At 40.7% G+C, this 15,996-nt stretch overlaps 1 protein-coding gene across 2 annotated transcripts in view; it reads right to left on the bottom strand.

Moving 5' to 3' along the window:
• Nucleotides 1-15,996, bottom strand: part of DGKI (diacylglycerol kinase iota) — a gene marked incomplete at its 5' end in the record, with an annotated part of 458,035 nt that overhangs the window by 217,324 nt on the left and 224,715 nt on the right. For both annotated transcript variants that reach the window (XM_082631691.1, XM_082631690.1), the window contains 2 exons: nt 8,746-8,862; nt 12,508-12,579. In XM_082631691.1, coding sequence (XP_082487817.1) covers nt 8,746-8,862; nt 12,508-12,579 — 189 coding nt within the window. The remainder of the gene's footprint in view (nt 1-8,745; nt 8,863-12,507; nt 12,580-15,996) is intronic.

Below are 15,996 nucleotides of genomic sequence, written 5' to 3' on the forward strand. Positions count from 1 at the left end.
TCACTTAGATCTGTGACCTTGGCCAAGTCAGTCAAACTTCTGAAATAACAGTTTCTTAATTTTAAAATGAAGTTGATAATACCTACCTCACAGGACAGTTGTGGAGTTTAAACAAGAAAAAGGATGTGAAGCAGTTTACTTGGTATCCATCCCATGAGAGGCACTTCCATAAATGTCAGTTGCCTCGTTCATAGCTCTATATCCCCAACACCCAGCACAAATGCCCGGCACACGGTATGAACTCAAATCGTTGTGGAAATAATAAACCAATATTTTTAGAGTTCACAACATTGAGTGAGCCTTTCCTGATTTTGAAAAGGATCCTTAGGAAGTGAGTGATAGTTTCCTAACTTCTTTGCTGTTTTCGTTCATTTAGTGCCAAGAGCAAGGCAGGACCCCAAGTGCTTGCAGGAACATACTGTCGGCCTTGGTTCTTGACAGGACTCAATAATTAAACTCCAAGAGATAGGTCGAATGGATCAAGCTGAGGTTGTTTCCTAAACTTGCCTGATCATAGAAATCATAGTTCTTCAGGTGATTCTGATGATCAAGCATGTTTGAGAAACAGAGGGTTAGAAAAACACATCAAAATACGGCTTGATGTCTGAAAACAGGGCAGGCGGAGAACTGAACTCTAACAGGGAACAGACACACAAAACGGCCTTTGTTTTAAACACAGATACAAATGCTTCTGAGCCTCACTGAGCCACACGCATCTGAGGCCATCATCCCACAGAACAAGGAGGGGGCAAAAATAAAGCACAGTGGTTGACTTACAGTACCTGGACGCTTCTATGTGAGCTCTGAGTAAGCTTACAGCCCTACGGATGGTCAAATAGCAAAAGATAAGCAGTATGGAACTTCACAGCACACATCCAAATTCCAGGCTTCCTTTTGTTCCCGTGTAAATATGTATCTCTGTCTCAATATATCACTTCATTTAGAAGGCAGCGTAATTCAATGAGGAACAGATGGATGTCAAGGCAGATTCGGGTTGTGTTTTGGCCAAGACAAGTCTTCTAGACTTGCTTATCCACACTATCACTTACCCTGCCTGGTCAGTATTGTGAGAGCTAAACAAAACAACATGCTTTCCAAGAATGTACAAATTATGCCAAGACGTTATTGTCTAGAATTGTTGGTGATACAGTCAAGAAACCTTTAATACTTGTCCTGTGTCCTAAAACAAAGCAGCCCTCTTAACAAGAGTGGCTAACGCAGTGATACAAGGGGTTCACTTTGCAAGTTCAACACTTTCCAAACAGTGAAATACTGTGCTCTCATTTGGATTTTTACATTCTTCTGATTCCAACAGCATTCACCCCCTGTACATTCTGTGCCCACTCTTTTGTTAAAGTCCTAAGAAAAGATAAAGGCTTTTTGTTTTCTTGTACCAGGTATTGGGCAGAATTACCTTGCCACAAAAATAATCCTATCAACACAATCTTTATCCTAGTTAGGACTCCTTCCTGGGCTGTTACAAAATCTTATGGGTGAATCACTCAGCTGTGAATGAAGCCTAACGTACTACTCTTATTACTCTTCAGGGATTTCCTCAGGTGATGGGATCACAAAGGATCTAAATAATAACAGATCTAAAGAGAAGATATCTCACTTCATCATTCCAAATGAAGCCCTCCTCCATCATACACTGGACAAAACTTTGATGGATAATAAGAGGGCGATCCATGGACTTTGTCTATTAAAGAACGTTCTCACTTTGCCCTGCTTCAGCTATACCATTGCTGCAAAGGTTGTTGTGAGGACAGGTAAGCAGAAGAATCAATAAAACTCATTCCAAAGTTAAGGACAGGGTCTCTGCAGCTTCTCAGGCATATTTGGCCAAATCACAGCAAGTATCGCTTGACCTTTAGAACTAATCAAAGGAAGTCACTTGGGCATTGAGGGAGATTGTTGGCCATTGCTATTACATAGCATGGGGTCCCCAGCATTTTAAGATCATCCAATCATAAGGAATAAGGACTAGCATGAAGAAAGGCAATGCAAGGCTAGGCAGGAGTTGATAGCGACATTTTTATAAGTAGACCATTAGAAAGAATACAAATATCCATTGGTAAGAAGTTGGCTTATATAAACTGTAAAATATCCATAGTGTGGGATATATACAGTAGTTTTAAAAAAGAGTCAAATCTGTATGTACTAATATAGACTTTTCCCTATGATTTTTTTAAACTGGGAAAGCCAAATTTTAAAGCATTAAGTGGAGAATGATGTTAGTTATTAAAAACGCACAGCTTTAGTGTCCCCTCGCCAAAACTTGACCCACAAAAAGTTCATGTCACACAGGTCTTGCTCCACCAGCTCCAAGTGCTTACACTTGCATTTGAACATCTTTAACTCATTCATCCAGTCAAAATATCATCTGCTAACATTTTCAGTCCAGAGGACAAACACTGACATCTGTAACTTTAAATATAACGTTTACTTTATATCAACAGATTCAGGTTTGGTTGTTGAAATTTGGTTTTCTTGTCATTTTAATTCCTTCCAGTCATCTACCGTCCATCATCTTTTAACTTCTAGGTCTAAGTAATCTGGTGATGAAACCCAGCAAATCATCCAGGCAGCCCTCATTTCCCTTACCATCAAACTTTCATGCAGCTCCCAACTCCACAGCTGGTCATGGAGTAATTAGCCACTCAGAACCAGCCATCTTTCAACAGAGAAGGAAAATATATGGTTTAATTCCACCTCTTTACAACCCACTTTTCCTGACCATTATACACTCCAGCAGATTTCCTTTACTCTTCTTCTCTCATCTGTTTAGACACAAACATCACAAATAAAGCTGACTTTATTTGATGACCTATCTTCACTGCTGTTCTCAGTTATGTCCTATCAACTTGCATTGTCCTTCCTCATCCCTCTTCCCAGGGACGCCGCCCACATCCTTCAAAACCAAGCACAAACGACAGATTTTCCAGTGAGCCTAGGCTGCTCTCCATGACTGAAGCTGCTCAATTCTGCTTCATGTCTCCACTGTGTTTCTACATCTCAGGTGGCATTTACCTCTCTCCGCCTCAGATGTGTAGGCGTCTCACTGACCAGGGCTATTTCAACCAAGCTGTCTGGCCCCTTCCTCTCACCACCATATATGTATCTCTCCCAAGAGATGAACACTGATCAAAAAGACAAACCTTCCCAGACATCTGAAAGCTACTCCTTTATTAAAGATTTACATGTGGCTGAATTCCTCTCCAGAATCCACAAATACCCTGACCAATGATTTAGATTGTTGTGTCTATTTTCCCCACTGGGGAGTACACTCTTTGTGGACATCAAATGAACATCTGATTCATCTTTGGACCTCTCACTGCATGTAACAGCATCTTTGAATGTGGTTAATTAAACATTTACTTAATTCAATTAAGCCTCTTCTTTATCATTTTTAAGCAGTATCATACAGAAATATAGAAATATATAAAGGAAAGATATATAAATTCTAAAAGTTGAAAAAACATTTTATCTGTTCTTTGTCTACTTTCCAAATTCTATTTTTTGATCATTTCCCAATAACTCCAATAAATTCTCTAATCTTACTGCTTCCACACCATCACTAACAGGTTGCCACCCATACTCCACACTCTACAAACTATAGTTTTTATGGTCATCAACGCTCTGGTCCCCAACACGAGGACTTTTCTCAATCCTTGTTATTTTTTTCATGTCTACAGAATTTAACATTGATGATTGCCCTATTTTTCTTTTCATTTTTAATAATGAAACTTTAATGCAATCATAGCTCTCTATCTTGCAGGATTCTCTTCCTCCTCTCACTTTCTGGGTATGGATGTTCCCCCAGTCTTCCTCCATTCTTTTATTCAGTAAATGATCAGGTCTTGACTCTCTCTCATAGGATAGGCATTGTGCTAGTGAATACACAATCCCACTACAGTGTGAAATAAAACAGTTACAGTAGTATTTCAAGGTGCACTTGGAAACAGAGTAGGTGCCAGGCTATGGCCCCTATTCTTGTCTATTTCTACCCTCTCCATTGGAAATCTCACCCTCTTTACATCCTCTTTCACCGTAATACAGACGGTTCAGGGATCAATAACTTCTGTCTTGACCCCCGTATGACTACCCACTGTTGCTACCTGCTGTTGTGCGGCTTCACCTGATACCCTGCACCCCTAAAAGTCAACAAGAAGGAAAATAACAAGAGCTAGCATTTGAGTGGTTACAATGAGCCAGGTGCTGTTCTGTGTGTTTTATTTTTTCTTTTTTAGTTCATTAGTCCTCACGAAAGCCCTATGAGTTAGGTACTAGTATTATTTAACCTTTGCAGCTGAGAAACTGAAACAGAAGGGATTAAGTTGAGATTAACCAAGTTATTAAGTGGCAGAGCAAGGTTATGAATCCAGGCAGCCTGGCTTGCAAGCCAGAGCTCTTCAGCACTACTCTATTGCCACCCTGCCCCCAAGCTCATCATACACTACCCTTTACATAGAACTTAGTTAATTGATTAAACTACCTAATGGCGTTGGAGCCCAGAGGAGGAGGGACCACCAAAATTTTAAAGCTCACTGATTCAGCAAGGCTGGCTACAGTAACACAGTAAGGCAGCATGGCATATCATTAAAAGCTTGGTTTCCAGAATCCCAATTCTTGGGTTCAAATGCCATCTCAAACTATTCAATAATTATATAGTCCCAGCTAATTTATTTGACTTTTCTATTCCTTACTTTCCTTAGCTGCAAAATGGGACTAATAGGATACCTGCCCCATAGAGCACTGTGATGATGAGATACTGAAGGTAAAGTACTTAAAATATTTCCTAACACATGTAAAGCGTTCAATAAATGTTAGCTTTCATTCTTATTATTACGATGTTCTGAATCATAGAAGATAATAAAAAGGTGCGTGATGAAAAAAGTTTTGGACTTTAGCATCCAGACTGTGAACTACTCTCCAAAAAACACCCCCACCAATCATCCACTTAATAAAAGTTGCTAAGATACCAACTTATTATTCTGAAAATTTTAAGGGCAAACAAGTAAGCATTTTTTATGTATTTGCTGGTAATAAGGGAAAGGTCTCTTTATAGAAAAATTGTAGCTAAAAAATGAAGAGTAAAAACTGGAAAAAATCACCCTTTAGCAACCCCTAATGAAATAACAGATTTAGGTAACAATCCTTAATGGATAAAATTATAGATGAAAGACTGACAGATAACTTTATAATAGATGGATTAGGATGACAGCTCCTGAATTCACAGATCAATCTTAACATCACTAAGAGTGAACAACCTGACATTATGTTCCTTTAAAAGCTACACTATAGAAAAAGATACCATTACCCATATAGTCCTTTTGCCAAGAAATTAAACCTGAATCTAATGTCTTTATATCTAAATATTTCTACAAGAAATATGGGCCATACGGAAAATCATTTTAAAACACAATAAGGATACGATCAGCCAAAATTAAAATATGAGATATTCTACAGGTAAAGTGACCCAATTTATTCAATAAATAAATGGCAGGGAAAATAAGAGAGGAGATTGCTATAGATTAAAAGAGATTTAAGAGATCAGTCAACAAAAGGAAGTTGTAGACTTTGGATCCTAATTTGAAAAAATAACTGTTAAAAAAAGATATATTTGAAACAACCAGAAAATATTTAAGGATGCCACCTCAAATTATTTACTTTTGATGGGTGAGATAATTGTATGTAGTTGTCTTTCTAAAGTGTTATCTTTTCGGGAAACAAAATGAAGCATTTACAGATTAAATGGTATGCTAAATTCTGCTTTAAAATACTCTAGCAAAAGAAAAAAAGGAAGACTTCCACTCTGGAGAAGACAGAGTAAATGGGGTGGGACCAGGAGAAAAATGGATGTGGCTCTGAAAAGGTAACATAGGGATACCTACGGTGATGGAATTGGTCTGTGTCTTGACTAATCAATGTCAAGATCCTTGCTGTGATGTTATACTATGATCCTGCAAGATGTTACCATGAGGGGAAAGTTTGTAAAGGGTACATGGGATCCTTCAGTGTTATTTCTTACAACTGCACGTGAATCTCAAAACAAATTTAACTACAAAAAAGAAAACATGGTGTGGCAGGGGTTAGACGAAACAATAATAGCAGAAAAGTTCAGGGTTATACACTTTTATGCGCAAGTGTCTTATTTAGTTATTTTAATGTTTATTATTATCAGCATTGCAGATCAGTTCCTTTTCAGAAAAGATGAATATAGAAAAAGATGTTTAATGATATAACATACCAATAACTAAGGGTTATTATTTAGACACAGGATGAGAAAAGCATTGATTGAAATGAAGACTAAGAAGGACCTGACCTCAAACAGGAATGTATCAGGTATATGAGGTCTTGGTTCCAGAATTCTGACAGTGAGTTAGAATCTGTATATTTAAATGTAATGTTGAACAAGACACATAGTAAAGAAGTGCTTTTATAGGAAGAGATGAATGAGTATGATGTTTTGTCAGTAGTATTCCTTATAGGAAAGAAATAAGTAACCAGTTAGAAAGAAGTGACGACTAATGTGTTATTGAATATTGCAACAGCAATTCAGGATGTGAAATGATAATTGCAGAGTTTGTATTTCAAGTCAAATTTCTGTATTATCTGTGGTGTTTCAGGTATAGAATCTGTTTTATGTCTTTATGAACACTAAAAATATCTGTGACACCAAAAAAAAAAGTTCATGGTTATGGAATTCATTATGATCTTCTCTTTCTCTTCACTTGCTTGAAAATTTCCACAACCAAAAGAATTTTTAAAGTTTAGAAAGGTAAACTTAGAATTCCTCTGCAGAGTGGTAGTCTTCTGATTTTTCTGTTCTATCTTCAGGGGCCCAAATCCCATACCACTAGGTCATGCTACACACTCGTGCTAGTTGTTTTCTTCTAAAATACAGTTTTACTCTATCACTCCTTTGCTTAAAAGGATAAAGTTTACATGAATCAAAATTCTCTCCCAGTCAGCCCTGAGCAACCTTATGCTCATCCCCTACACACCTCCTGCACAAACCTTCCACTGCAGTCAACCTAGTCTCACAGTCCCATGAAGATAATTTTGGACAAAGTTTCCTGGCTTGTGCCATTCTCCTGTTTGTCATTTCCTTCTCCACTGACCTCAATCCCACCCATCTTTAAGGAGGCAGAATGAAATCCACCTGCGTCATGAAGCGCTCCCTGATCTTTTTTTTTTTTTTTTTTTTTTTTTTTGCGGTACACAGGCCTCTCACTGCTGTGGCCTCTCCCCTTGCGGAGCACAGGCTCCGGATGCGCAGGCTCAGCAGCCATGGCTCACAGGCCCTGCCACTCAGCGGCATGTGGGATCTTCCCAGACCGGGGCACGAACCCGTGTCCCCTGCATCGGCAGGCGGACTTTCAACCACTGAGCCACCAGGGAAGCCCCTGATCTTTCCTTAAAATAACTATATGGTTCTTCAGAACAAGGATTGTGTATTGTATCACAATGCCTAGTAGCCTTCTTGATACCATCAAGGTTTTTGATGAAAAACGTGTTGATTTAACTGAATATTTACTATACAGCACATGGAGAGATTACTGAATTTTAGGGGAAAAACACACACAAAGAAGTAAAAATGTTAAAGAGGTTTCAAAATAACACCAAATTGGAAATCAGTACACCTGAATCTCAGACATAGTACTGTCATTGACTTGCTATGTCACCTTGGACAACGTATTTCGCATCTCGTGACATTCAGCTCTAAAATGTAAAAATAACTAGATGTTTCATTTTTAATGTGTAGATACTGTACTCGCCTCTGGAAAACGGTTCCCAAGGGCTTCCATGGATTGTGATGATTCCTACATGTTACTCATCAGAGGCAAAACTTTTATATAAAACACATGAAGCAAAACAGTGTCCCTGATCCACCAGTTTTTAAATAAAACCGAGTCAATGAGAATACACTATATGATAATTTTGGAGACCATCTGAAGTAGGACTGCCATATCTTTTAAAGATACTACATTCTAGAAGACTCCCTAAGATACCCACACCCCGGGGGTGGTATAATCTTCTCCCTGTAACATTAAAAGTCTGCCATCCCATAACTTGGAGATGACTATCTAAGATGTACAGTACAAAGGCAGAAACGTTTCTATCACAGATTAGGACCTTGTTGAAAAACTACCAAGGTCTCCCAGAATATAGCAGCAGAGACTCTCCAGGACAGAAAGTACAATGAGGATGGAATACAGAATGAGATTAGATGTTCAGAGGATAAATTCTACTTTGCCTTAAGAAAGAGTGCTGCTCTCTAAGCAGGCCTTGTGTGCTGGGGAAGGTCATGACCCACAGTCTGCATTCGGGTTGGAACTGGTGATAATAGCAACCAAACAATGGCACAGAGCGCCCTCACAGCCACTCCCTGGGGCTGCCCAGGCTGGAAGAGAAGAGAGTTGTGTGAGAATCAGCTGTACCCACTACGGGTCCTTAATGAATTCAGGAGAGCACCCATCAAAGAGAACATTAGCACCTGAGTGGGGAGGAAACACTCCTGCTGCGGAACTTTGATTTCTTTAGGAGGTGGAGGCTGGTTCCATGAGAGAGCCCAGCGCAGAACTGTGATGGGCTAATGGGATGCACTGGGAAGCATAGGACCTTGGGGATGAGTGAGCAGAGATTGTAAGAACCCAGAGATTCGTCAGGGGGAGAAAAGCAAGAAGCAGCAGTTACTTTTTCTCTGTGCTGTCCCAGCAGCACCAGGGTTCCGGCAGTTACCTGAGGTTTCTTCACCTTAATGATCCAGGTGGGCGGGACAATAACAGCAGCGTGAGCCCCCAGGGAGCAGGGTTCCTCAATCTGATGCAGCATGAAGCAGGTCACCTTATTGTGAAACTGAAGGGAAAAACAGGCCAGTAAACAATTCTGTGCAAAGGACGATGATGCCACAAGAAGGAATAAGTACATGTATATATACACACACACACACACACTCTCTCTCTCTCTCTGAGGTCACACGCTCTCCTCACTGCCCAACCAGCCCCAGGAACTTAGAGACCAGATTTCAAATTCATTCCACTTTACAAACTGATAACGATTGATAACAAGAAATCCATCTTACAGGACAAGCCGGCTAAAATTTGATAAGCTTTTAATAGGATATTTACATAAAGATGTTAGAGACTTGGAGGGGTCTATGAAGGCTAACTTTGCACATAATTTTGTTTCACTTGGCTTGCGCTGGTCACAGACTTGGTTGATCTGGGACGATGTCCAGAAGGAAATGAAGGCAAGCAGAAAGGCAATGCCGACCACCTGCCTCACCTTTTTCTATCCATAGATGTAAATCCTTCCCAGGTAGTCCTTCCAGTGTAGGGGGCCCAGGAAAGATGTCTCTTCTAGAGAGTTGTTAATCCGAGAGGGAACAAAAAGACTGCTTCTGCTAGGTTTGTCCAGGACCACTGAAAAAATAATGGTCCTGTCATACTTGGCAAGTCTAAAGTGCTTTTGGTTTTTGAAAGGAAGTAAAAGTAGACTAATGATCATAATGATACCGCAGTTCTAGGGGCCTAAGTTTATACCCCAATGGACTGAGTAACCTTAGGCCAATCACTTTTTTTTTTTTTTTTAAGATGTTGGGGGTAGGAGTTTATTTTTATTAATTATTTATTTTTGCTGTGTTGGGTCTTCGTTTCTGTGCAAGGGCTTTCTTTCTCTAGTTGTAGCAAGTGGGGGCCACTCTTGATCGCGGTGCACGGGCCTCTCACTATCGCGGGCTCTCTTGTTGCGGAGCACAGGCTCCAGACGCGCAGGCTCAGTAGTTGTGGCTCATGGGCCCAGTCGCTCCGTGTCAATGTGGGATCCTCCCAGACCAGGGCTCGAACCCGTGTCCCCTGCATTAGCAGGCAGATTCTCAACCACTGCGCCACCAGGGAAGCCCAGGCCAATCACATTTTCAATCATCTTTTTTGGTGACTGTAAAGTGATAATGAGTGGTAACATTTGTTTTCTAATAAACATAAAATCCCCATTAAATTAACATTAGCTTCTACTTGGCTTATACTTACTATGACCACATAATTTATCATCTTAACTGAAACAATTTTAAGAATGAAAGGGAGCACTGGTAATAATTATGCTGGAACAGCAGACATAAATTAGGGCTGTTTCAGGAAAACTGGCAAATATAGCCACCCCAATTATGTCACATCAGGGAAATTGTCTTTATCGCTGAATATCTTCAAGATCTGACATGATCCATGGCAAATTACTAAAGCAATTAATTAAGCGTGAAATACTAATTAATAAGATAATAAATAATTCCCCCTACCACCAGTTACTTGTGATCTGCAAACAATTTGCTATACCAGAGAAATGTCATTTCAATTCCTTCTTTAGAAAGTGATTTTCTTTTAGCAATCCAAATAAACCCCCAAATGAATGGCCATTGCATTTCTAAAATGGTAGGGATCTCAGAGACTGCCTACTCCAACTCTCTCAATTTATACCCGAGTAATCTCTAATCTAGAGAGACTAAGAGGTATGTCCAAAACTGCAGGACTTTTAAGTGATAGAGTCAGGACCTGAATCCACGAAACCCAGCTCCCAATCCCAGTTTTATTTTCTGCTGCAGGAAGCACCCACAGAAGGCACTTAATTGTTTGACATCAGATATCCTAGAAGGAATTACCTGCAGTGTTAAAATACACCACCACTGTAATCTGTCTTAAAATGTTTTGTGTTTTCAGTCCTTGAAAAATCACGCTGTAAACCTGGGAAACTCAAAGATATCAATACTTGGAATTGACCAAAACTCTGCCACAGGGGTCAATCGAAAGTTGTTTTTCAGTGATTCAACTGGACTACAGATTAATAAAAAGAGAGCACATGTGTTCACTGTCAAGTGGGATTGAGTTCCCAAATTAAATAACCCTGGATCAACCACCTAACCACAACCTGGCAGCTACAGGGGCACGAGCAGGCACAGCCTTGTCTGAGGCCAGCTTGATGCCATTTGGCAAGTAACATCTCACCAGATCAGGGAAACCAGCAGCACAGACAGAGTTGGGGACCCCTGGGCCCTAAATCTGCTTCTTCCTGTCCAGGTGGAGATACTGCTTTGATGGTATAGTCTCATTCAAGGACTAGGATGGCCTTATGTTTGTGAACATGTTCTTGAACAGAAGCACAAAGATTATTTGTGTAACAATTAACTGAAAGGAGATGGAAATGCCAAGAATAAAAAATGTGCCAGGAGGGTGACACAGCAAGCACTGAGCTTTCCAGACCAAGGCGTCCCTACCTAGTGACAGCAGATCCTCCTGACATGTGCGGGCCTAGGGAAATTATGCCAGAGAGATTATTAGGTTGAACCTGATGGAACTGCCAAAATTCAAAAGTTTTTGACCCACAAAAATGTCAGTTTCATGTGTTTCAACTAAATGCATCTTCTGCTCCTGCCCTATGGCTTTGTTTGGCTAGGTAAAGCTGTTGTATGTAGAGTCCTGATGTTTTCCTTCAAACCCTTACCCTCGCTAAAACAGCACAGCCCTTTCTTTTCAGGTTAGCTGTGCAGTGAGGGGACAATGTATCGCAATTATACAGTCATTCAAAAAAAAAAAAAACAGGTGAATTGAGAGATTAGAGCAGACTTTTTCTATAAAAGGACTGGATAGTAAATATTTTAGTCTTACAGGGTCATACTGTTTCTGCTCCAACTACTCAACTCTGCTGCTGTAGCATGAAAGTAGCCAGAGACAATACATAAAGGATGGGCATGGCTGTGCTCCAATAAAACTTTATTTATAAAAACAGGCAGCAGTCAGATTTGGTCTACAGGCCATAGTTTGCCAACTTATGAGTTAGAGTATACATTGTCTAGTTAAGGAAAAAAACAGGTCCATAGGCAAACAAAAAAATGAACCATCTAGTTGGGACAGAGCTGTTAAAAAATGAAAAAAAGATGAGAGGAAAAGTAAATAGGGAAATTACCATTGGATCCTGATCAGTATATATGTTCAAATGTAAGAAAGACTTACATTTCAATGAGCATACAGCCAACTATAACAACATCGAAACCTAAAGAAGGATACAAGACCACTCTTATCCTAAAATAGCCCCAGTATTAAAAAAAGTTGCCTATATCCAAAACAGAAGAACCAAGATGCCTGAATTTCTGTGTCAGAGGGATTATCTAAGGTTGCAATCTCCCACTATAGGAGTCATCGACAATCTAGTGTAGTGGGGAAAACGTGGCGTAGGAGTGAAAAGCCCTCGATTCTAAACCCAGGGAGAACCAGGAGAGGATTTTCCAATCTGTGATCCCAGGCTTCAGTGTATAAAGGGGTTAATTTATAGTTTTTTCCAGCTCATTTATGCTATAGTTCTATAGTTTTGATCTGTCTTTCTTCCTCCACAGATCCTATGAGAGAGACAGCACATAAATAAGGATAACGTTCCCCTTACAGACAGGAACTCCAGCAATGACGTAAGTCGATTTCGATAAAACACGAGCCCACTTTATTTTATCCGCCAACTTACCGCCTGCTTGCACCAGGAACAGCTGATAGCCACAATCTCTTTACTGTGGAAGGAGAATTTTTGCTGGAAGCCCTGGGATGTCAGAATAAGAAACAGAGAATTAAAACCACTTCAAACACAGTATGCATCTGCCCTCCTGAAGTCCAACAAAGTAAGGCCAGGCTTAAGGTAACTGGGATGGCAAATGCCACACTCGGCACTGCAGCATCTCTAAATTCTACCACGCAAGAGTTTCCTATCCCCAAATCCTCTGGAGTGTGAGAGAGGAGGCACCAGCATTCCCTTAACACTACTCAAAGTCAGACACAAAAATCAGCTCGGTGCTTTGTGACCGCCGGGAGGGGTGGGATGGGGGGGAGGGAGACGCAAGAGGGAGGGCATATGGGAACATACGTGTATGTATAACTGATGCATTTTGTTATAAAGCAGAAACTAGCACACCATTGTTAAGCAGTTATACTCCAAAAAACAAAACAAAACAAAACGTTGTTCTTTTTCTCCCAAGTAAATGAGGTTCTGATACATTTTTATTGTAAGTAAAAGAAAGAGCCACTTTTGGTTCACATGACTCTGTATAATGGTCATCCATCTCAGAGGTTCTATACAACCTGAACATGGAGAACCCACAAAGAGAAATGAAGCATGAGAGAGGCAGGTGACCTAGAAGTGAGAGTCCGGGAGATGCCCCAGGGTAGAGGAGGAAATGCAAACTCTTTCATCATACCCCGGGATGTTGGACTCAAAACAAGCAGCTTTCAATTTCCATTTTTCGCCAGCAAGCAGCAATGAGATGAATGGAATAGCAAACACAATCCTCTTAATGAACAAACAGAATTACTTTTCCATCGAGAAAGGAAGAGATGCTTTTTGGCTGCTTCTGTCCCTAAATAATTACCAGAGAGAAGTACACAGTAACACTCAAGGAATTTTTTTTAGCTTTCCCAAAGCTCATCCATTTCTATCTGCCTGTGAAATCTAAGCCAAACAAAATAATGCAGATCAATGACAAAAAAAAATCTTAAAACAAGGCTTTTGTAAAGTGATCCAAAGAAAACAGAAAGATGTGACAGGCAGGAAAGCTTTTAAGGCATTGGCTGACTAAGTCTTGCTTAACGTATACAGATAACTTTAAGTTAAAAAAAACCAAAAACTCTATTTACACATTATTAAAAGAAGTCCTAACAGCATTTTTGCAGTCCCCATAATTCCTACCTATCTGCAGCATTTTATATACTAATGAGCTTTCCCTCCTTTTTGGTCCTCTCGCCTCTCTTGGTTTCCTAAAACACATTCCAGGTCTCCTTCTCCCTCTCCAATCTCCTGCATGTGGACATAAGGCCAGGACCAGTGTCAATCCTCTGTGCTCTGCAATTCCTCCTTGAATCCTTCTCTTTTCTCCCCAGCCTCAACTCTCACTTCTAGAAACAGGATCTCTTCCTTAACACCGGACTCTCCTGGATTTTGAAAAGTTTCTCCATCAATATCCCTTTCTCAACAACTTAAGTAATAATAGAATCACTCAGGGCAGAGGAGTTCACAGAACAAGCATGAGTCTGCTCTCCTTACAAAGGCCTGCTTGGAACGTTGGTCCTCGGCTGGCATTCGGGAACTTGAACTTCAGGAGAGGTTCCATGGTTCCCAGAACAGTTAAGGGTGACTCACTGTGCCTGAACTGTTTGTACAAACAGCCTGATGTATGCTGAACACCTGCTTTCCTTCTGGGAGTCTGGAGGCTGGGTATGTGCTAAGCAGGGTATGTGCTTATGTCACCAGCCCCCAATAAAACCTACTCACTGAGCTTCTGATGAAACTAGGAGACAATATTTCACACGTGTTGTCACAACTCATGTTGGAAGAATTAAGCACACCCTCTGTAACCGTTAGAAGACTTTTGGAGCTTCCACTTGGTTTCCTCCAGACTTTACCCCATGTGCCTTTCCTTTGTTGACTTTGCTTCGTAGCCTTTTGTTACAATAAATCACAGCTGTGAGTAATATACACTGAGTCCTATGAGCCCTCCTAGTGAATACTGAAACTGGGGTGGTCTTAAGGACAGCAAACATACTCATCTCCCCACAAACAATGAGTCCTGCTATACCTCCTCTGTCAAGGAGAATATCATTCCCCCAAGCAAGGATGCACTTTTGTAAAACACACATGGACTGAATTATTAGGACAGGTTGGCGTCCACAGGTTTACTGCTGTGGCAGCCAGCCACAACCTGCACAGCCCCTGGCATCAGTTATCACTGCCTGACAGAAACAGCTTCCAGGGAGGACACCAAGTCCAGTGGACCACAGGGTTAGGTAGAGAGGTCCCTTCAAAGATGAGGCACAAGCTATTCAATGTGAAACGAAACGGCACTAAATAGGCAGGAACGATTTCACATCAGAGTCACCTGAAAAGTTCTTCCCCTTTGCTCAAGCCACTCGTGATGGACTGAGCAAAAAAAGAGATGAATAAAACTTCTCTTCAGAGCTATAGCTATAGAGCTCCTTCCGCTGTGTACAGAAGGAAGCCAGCAGACAAGAGCAAGCATGCTGAAACTGGGGCAGGGCCTGCGCAGGGACTCCTGAAGACAACCTCGGCTGTGTGGTGGGATTCTCCCACCCTGGACCCCACGTCCAGCAGGCATCGTGCCCCGTTGACTGGTCACGGCCCATCTGGATGTCTGCTCCCTCTGCTAACTTGTCTCTCCACTGATAGTCTGTTTCCCCGTGTTCTTCATTCTATCCTGGGCCATGACACCAGGGAAAATGCTGCTGTTGTTTTTGTTTTTAATATCAGCCTCAATCTTAAATACTCAGATGACTACTTCTTTCCCCGAGATTACAGAACAAACTATTCATACTGACATTCAGCGCCATCCATAATCTTCTCAGCCAATTTGTCTACATCAATCTCCCACTCCCAGCCATTATAAATTCCCGTCTATAGTGAGATGGGATTAATTATATTCTACAACATGCTTTATTCTTTTATGTTTCCATTTTTGCCCATTTTACCATTTTTTGCTGTTTTTTTAAATTCCCAACTCACCATTTAGAGTGCCTACCACTATTTCATACACAGCATCTGGATTTTACTTCCACTACAAAATCTAAAAAGAAAATGTTCCAAGATCACCTCAATTCACTGTAACCTCTCCTCCTAACCCTTCAGGCCTCACCACCTGTATCTCCCCTTGGCATCAATGAACAGCTGCCCTAAGTTGCTGGTTATTTTATGTGCACATGTATTCTCTCGCCAGTGGAATTACAAGCTCTTTGAGAGAAGTCCTTGTAATATTTCTTACTACACCTCTACAGCTTAGCATAGTTCTTTGAACATCATAGGCATGGCATGAATATTTTCTGATTAATTGAACAAGAACGTCACTTCTACCACACTGTAACCCAACTACAAACTTCATGCTATCCAGACTTTAAAAACCTAACCCAAACCACCTGAAAATACGCCCCCTCACTCTGCTCTCGTCCAACCGCTCAA

The sequence above is a fragment of the Mesoplodon mirus genome (assembly GCF_964341445.2).
Source record: "Mesoplodon mirus genome assembly, chromosome: 9".
Lineage (NCBI taxonomy): Eukaryota > Metazoa > Chordata > Mammalia > Artiodactyla > Ziphiidae > Mesoplodon > Mesoplodon mirus.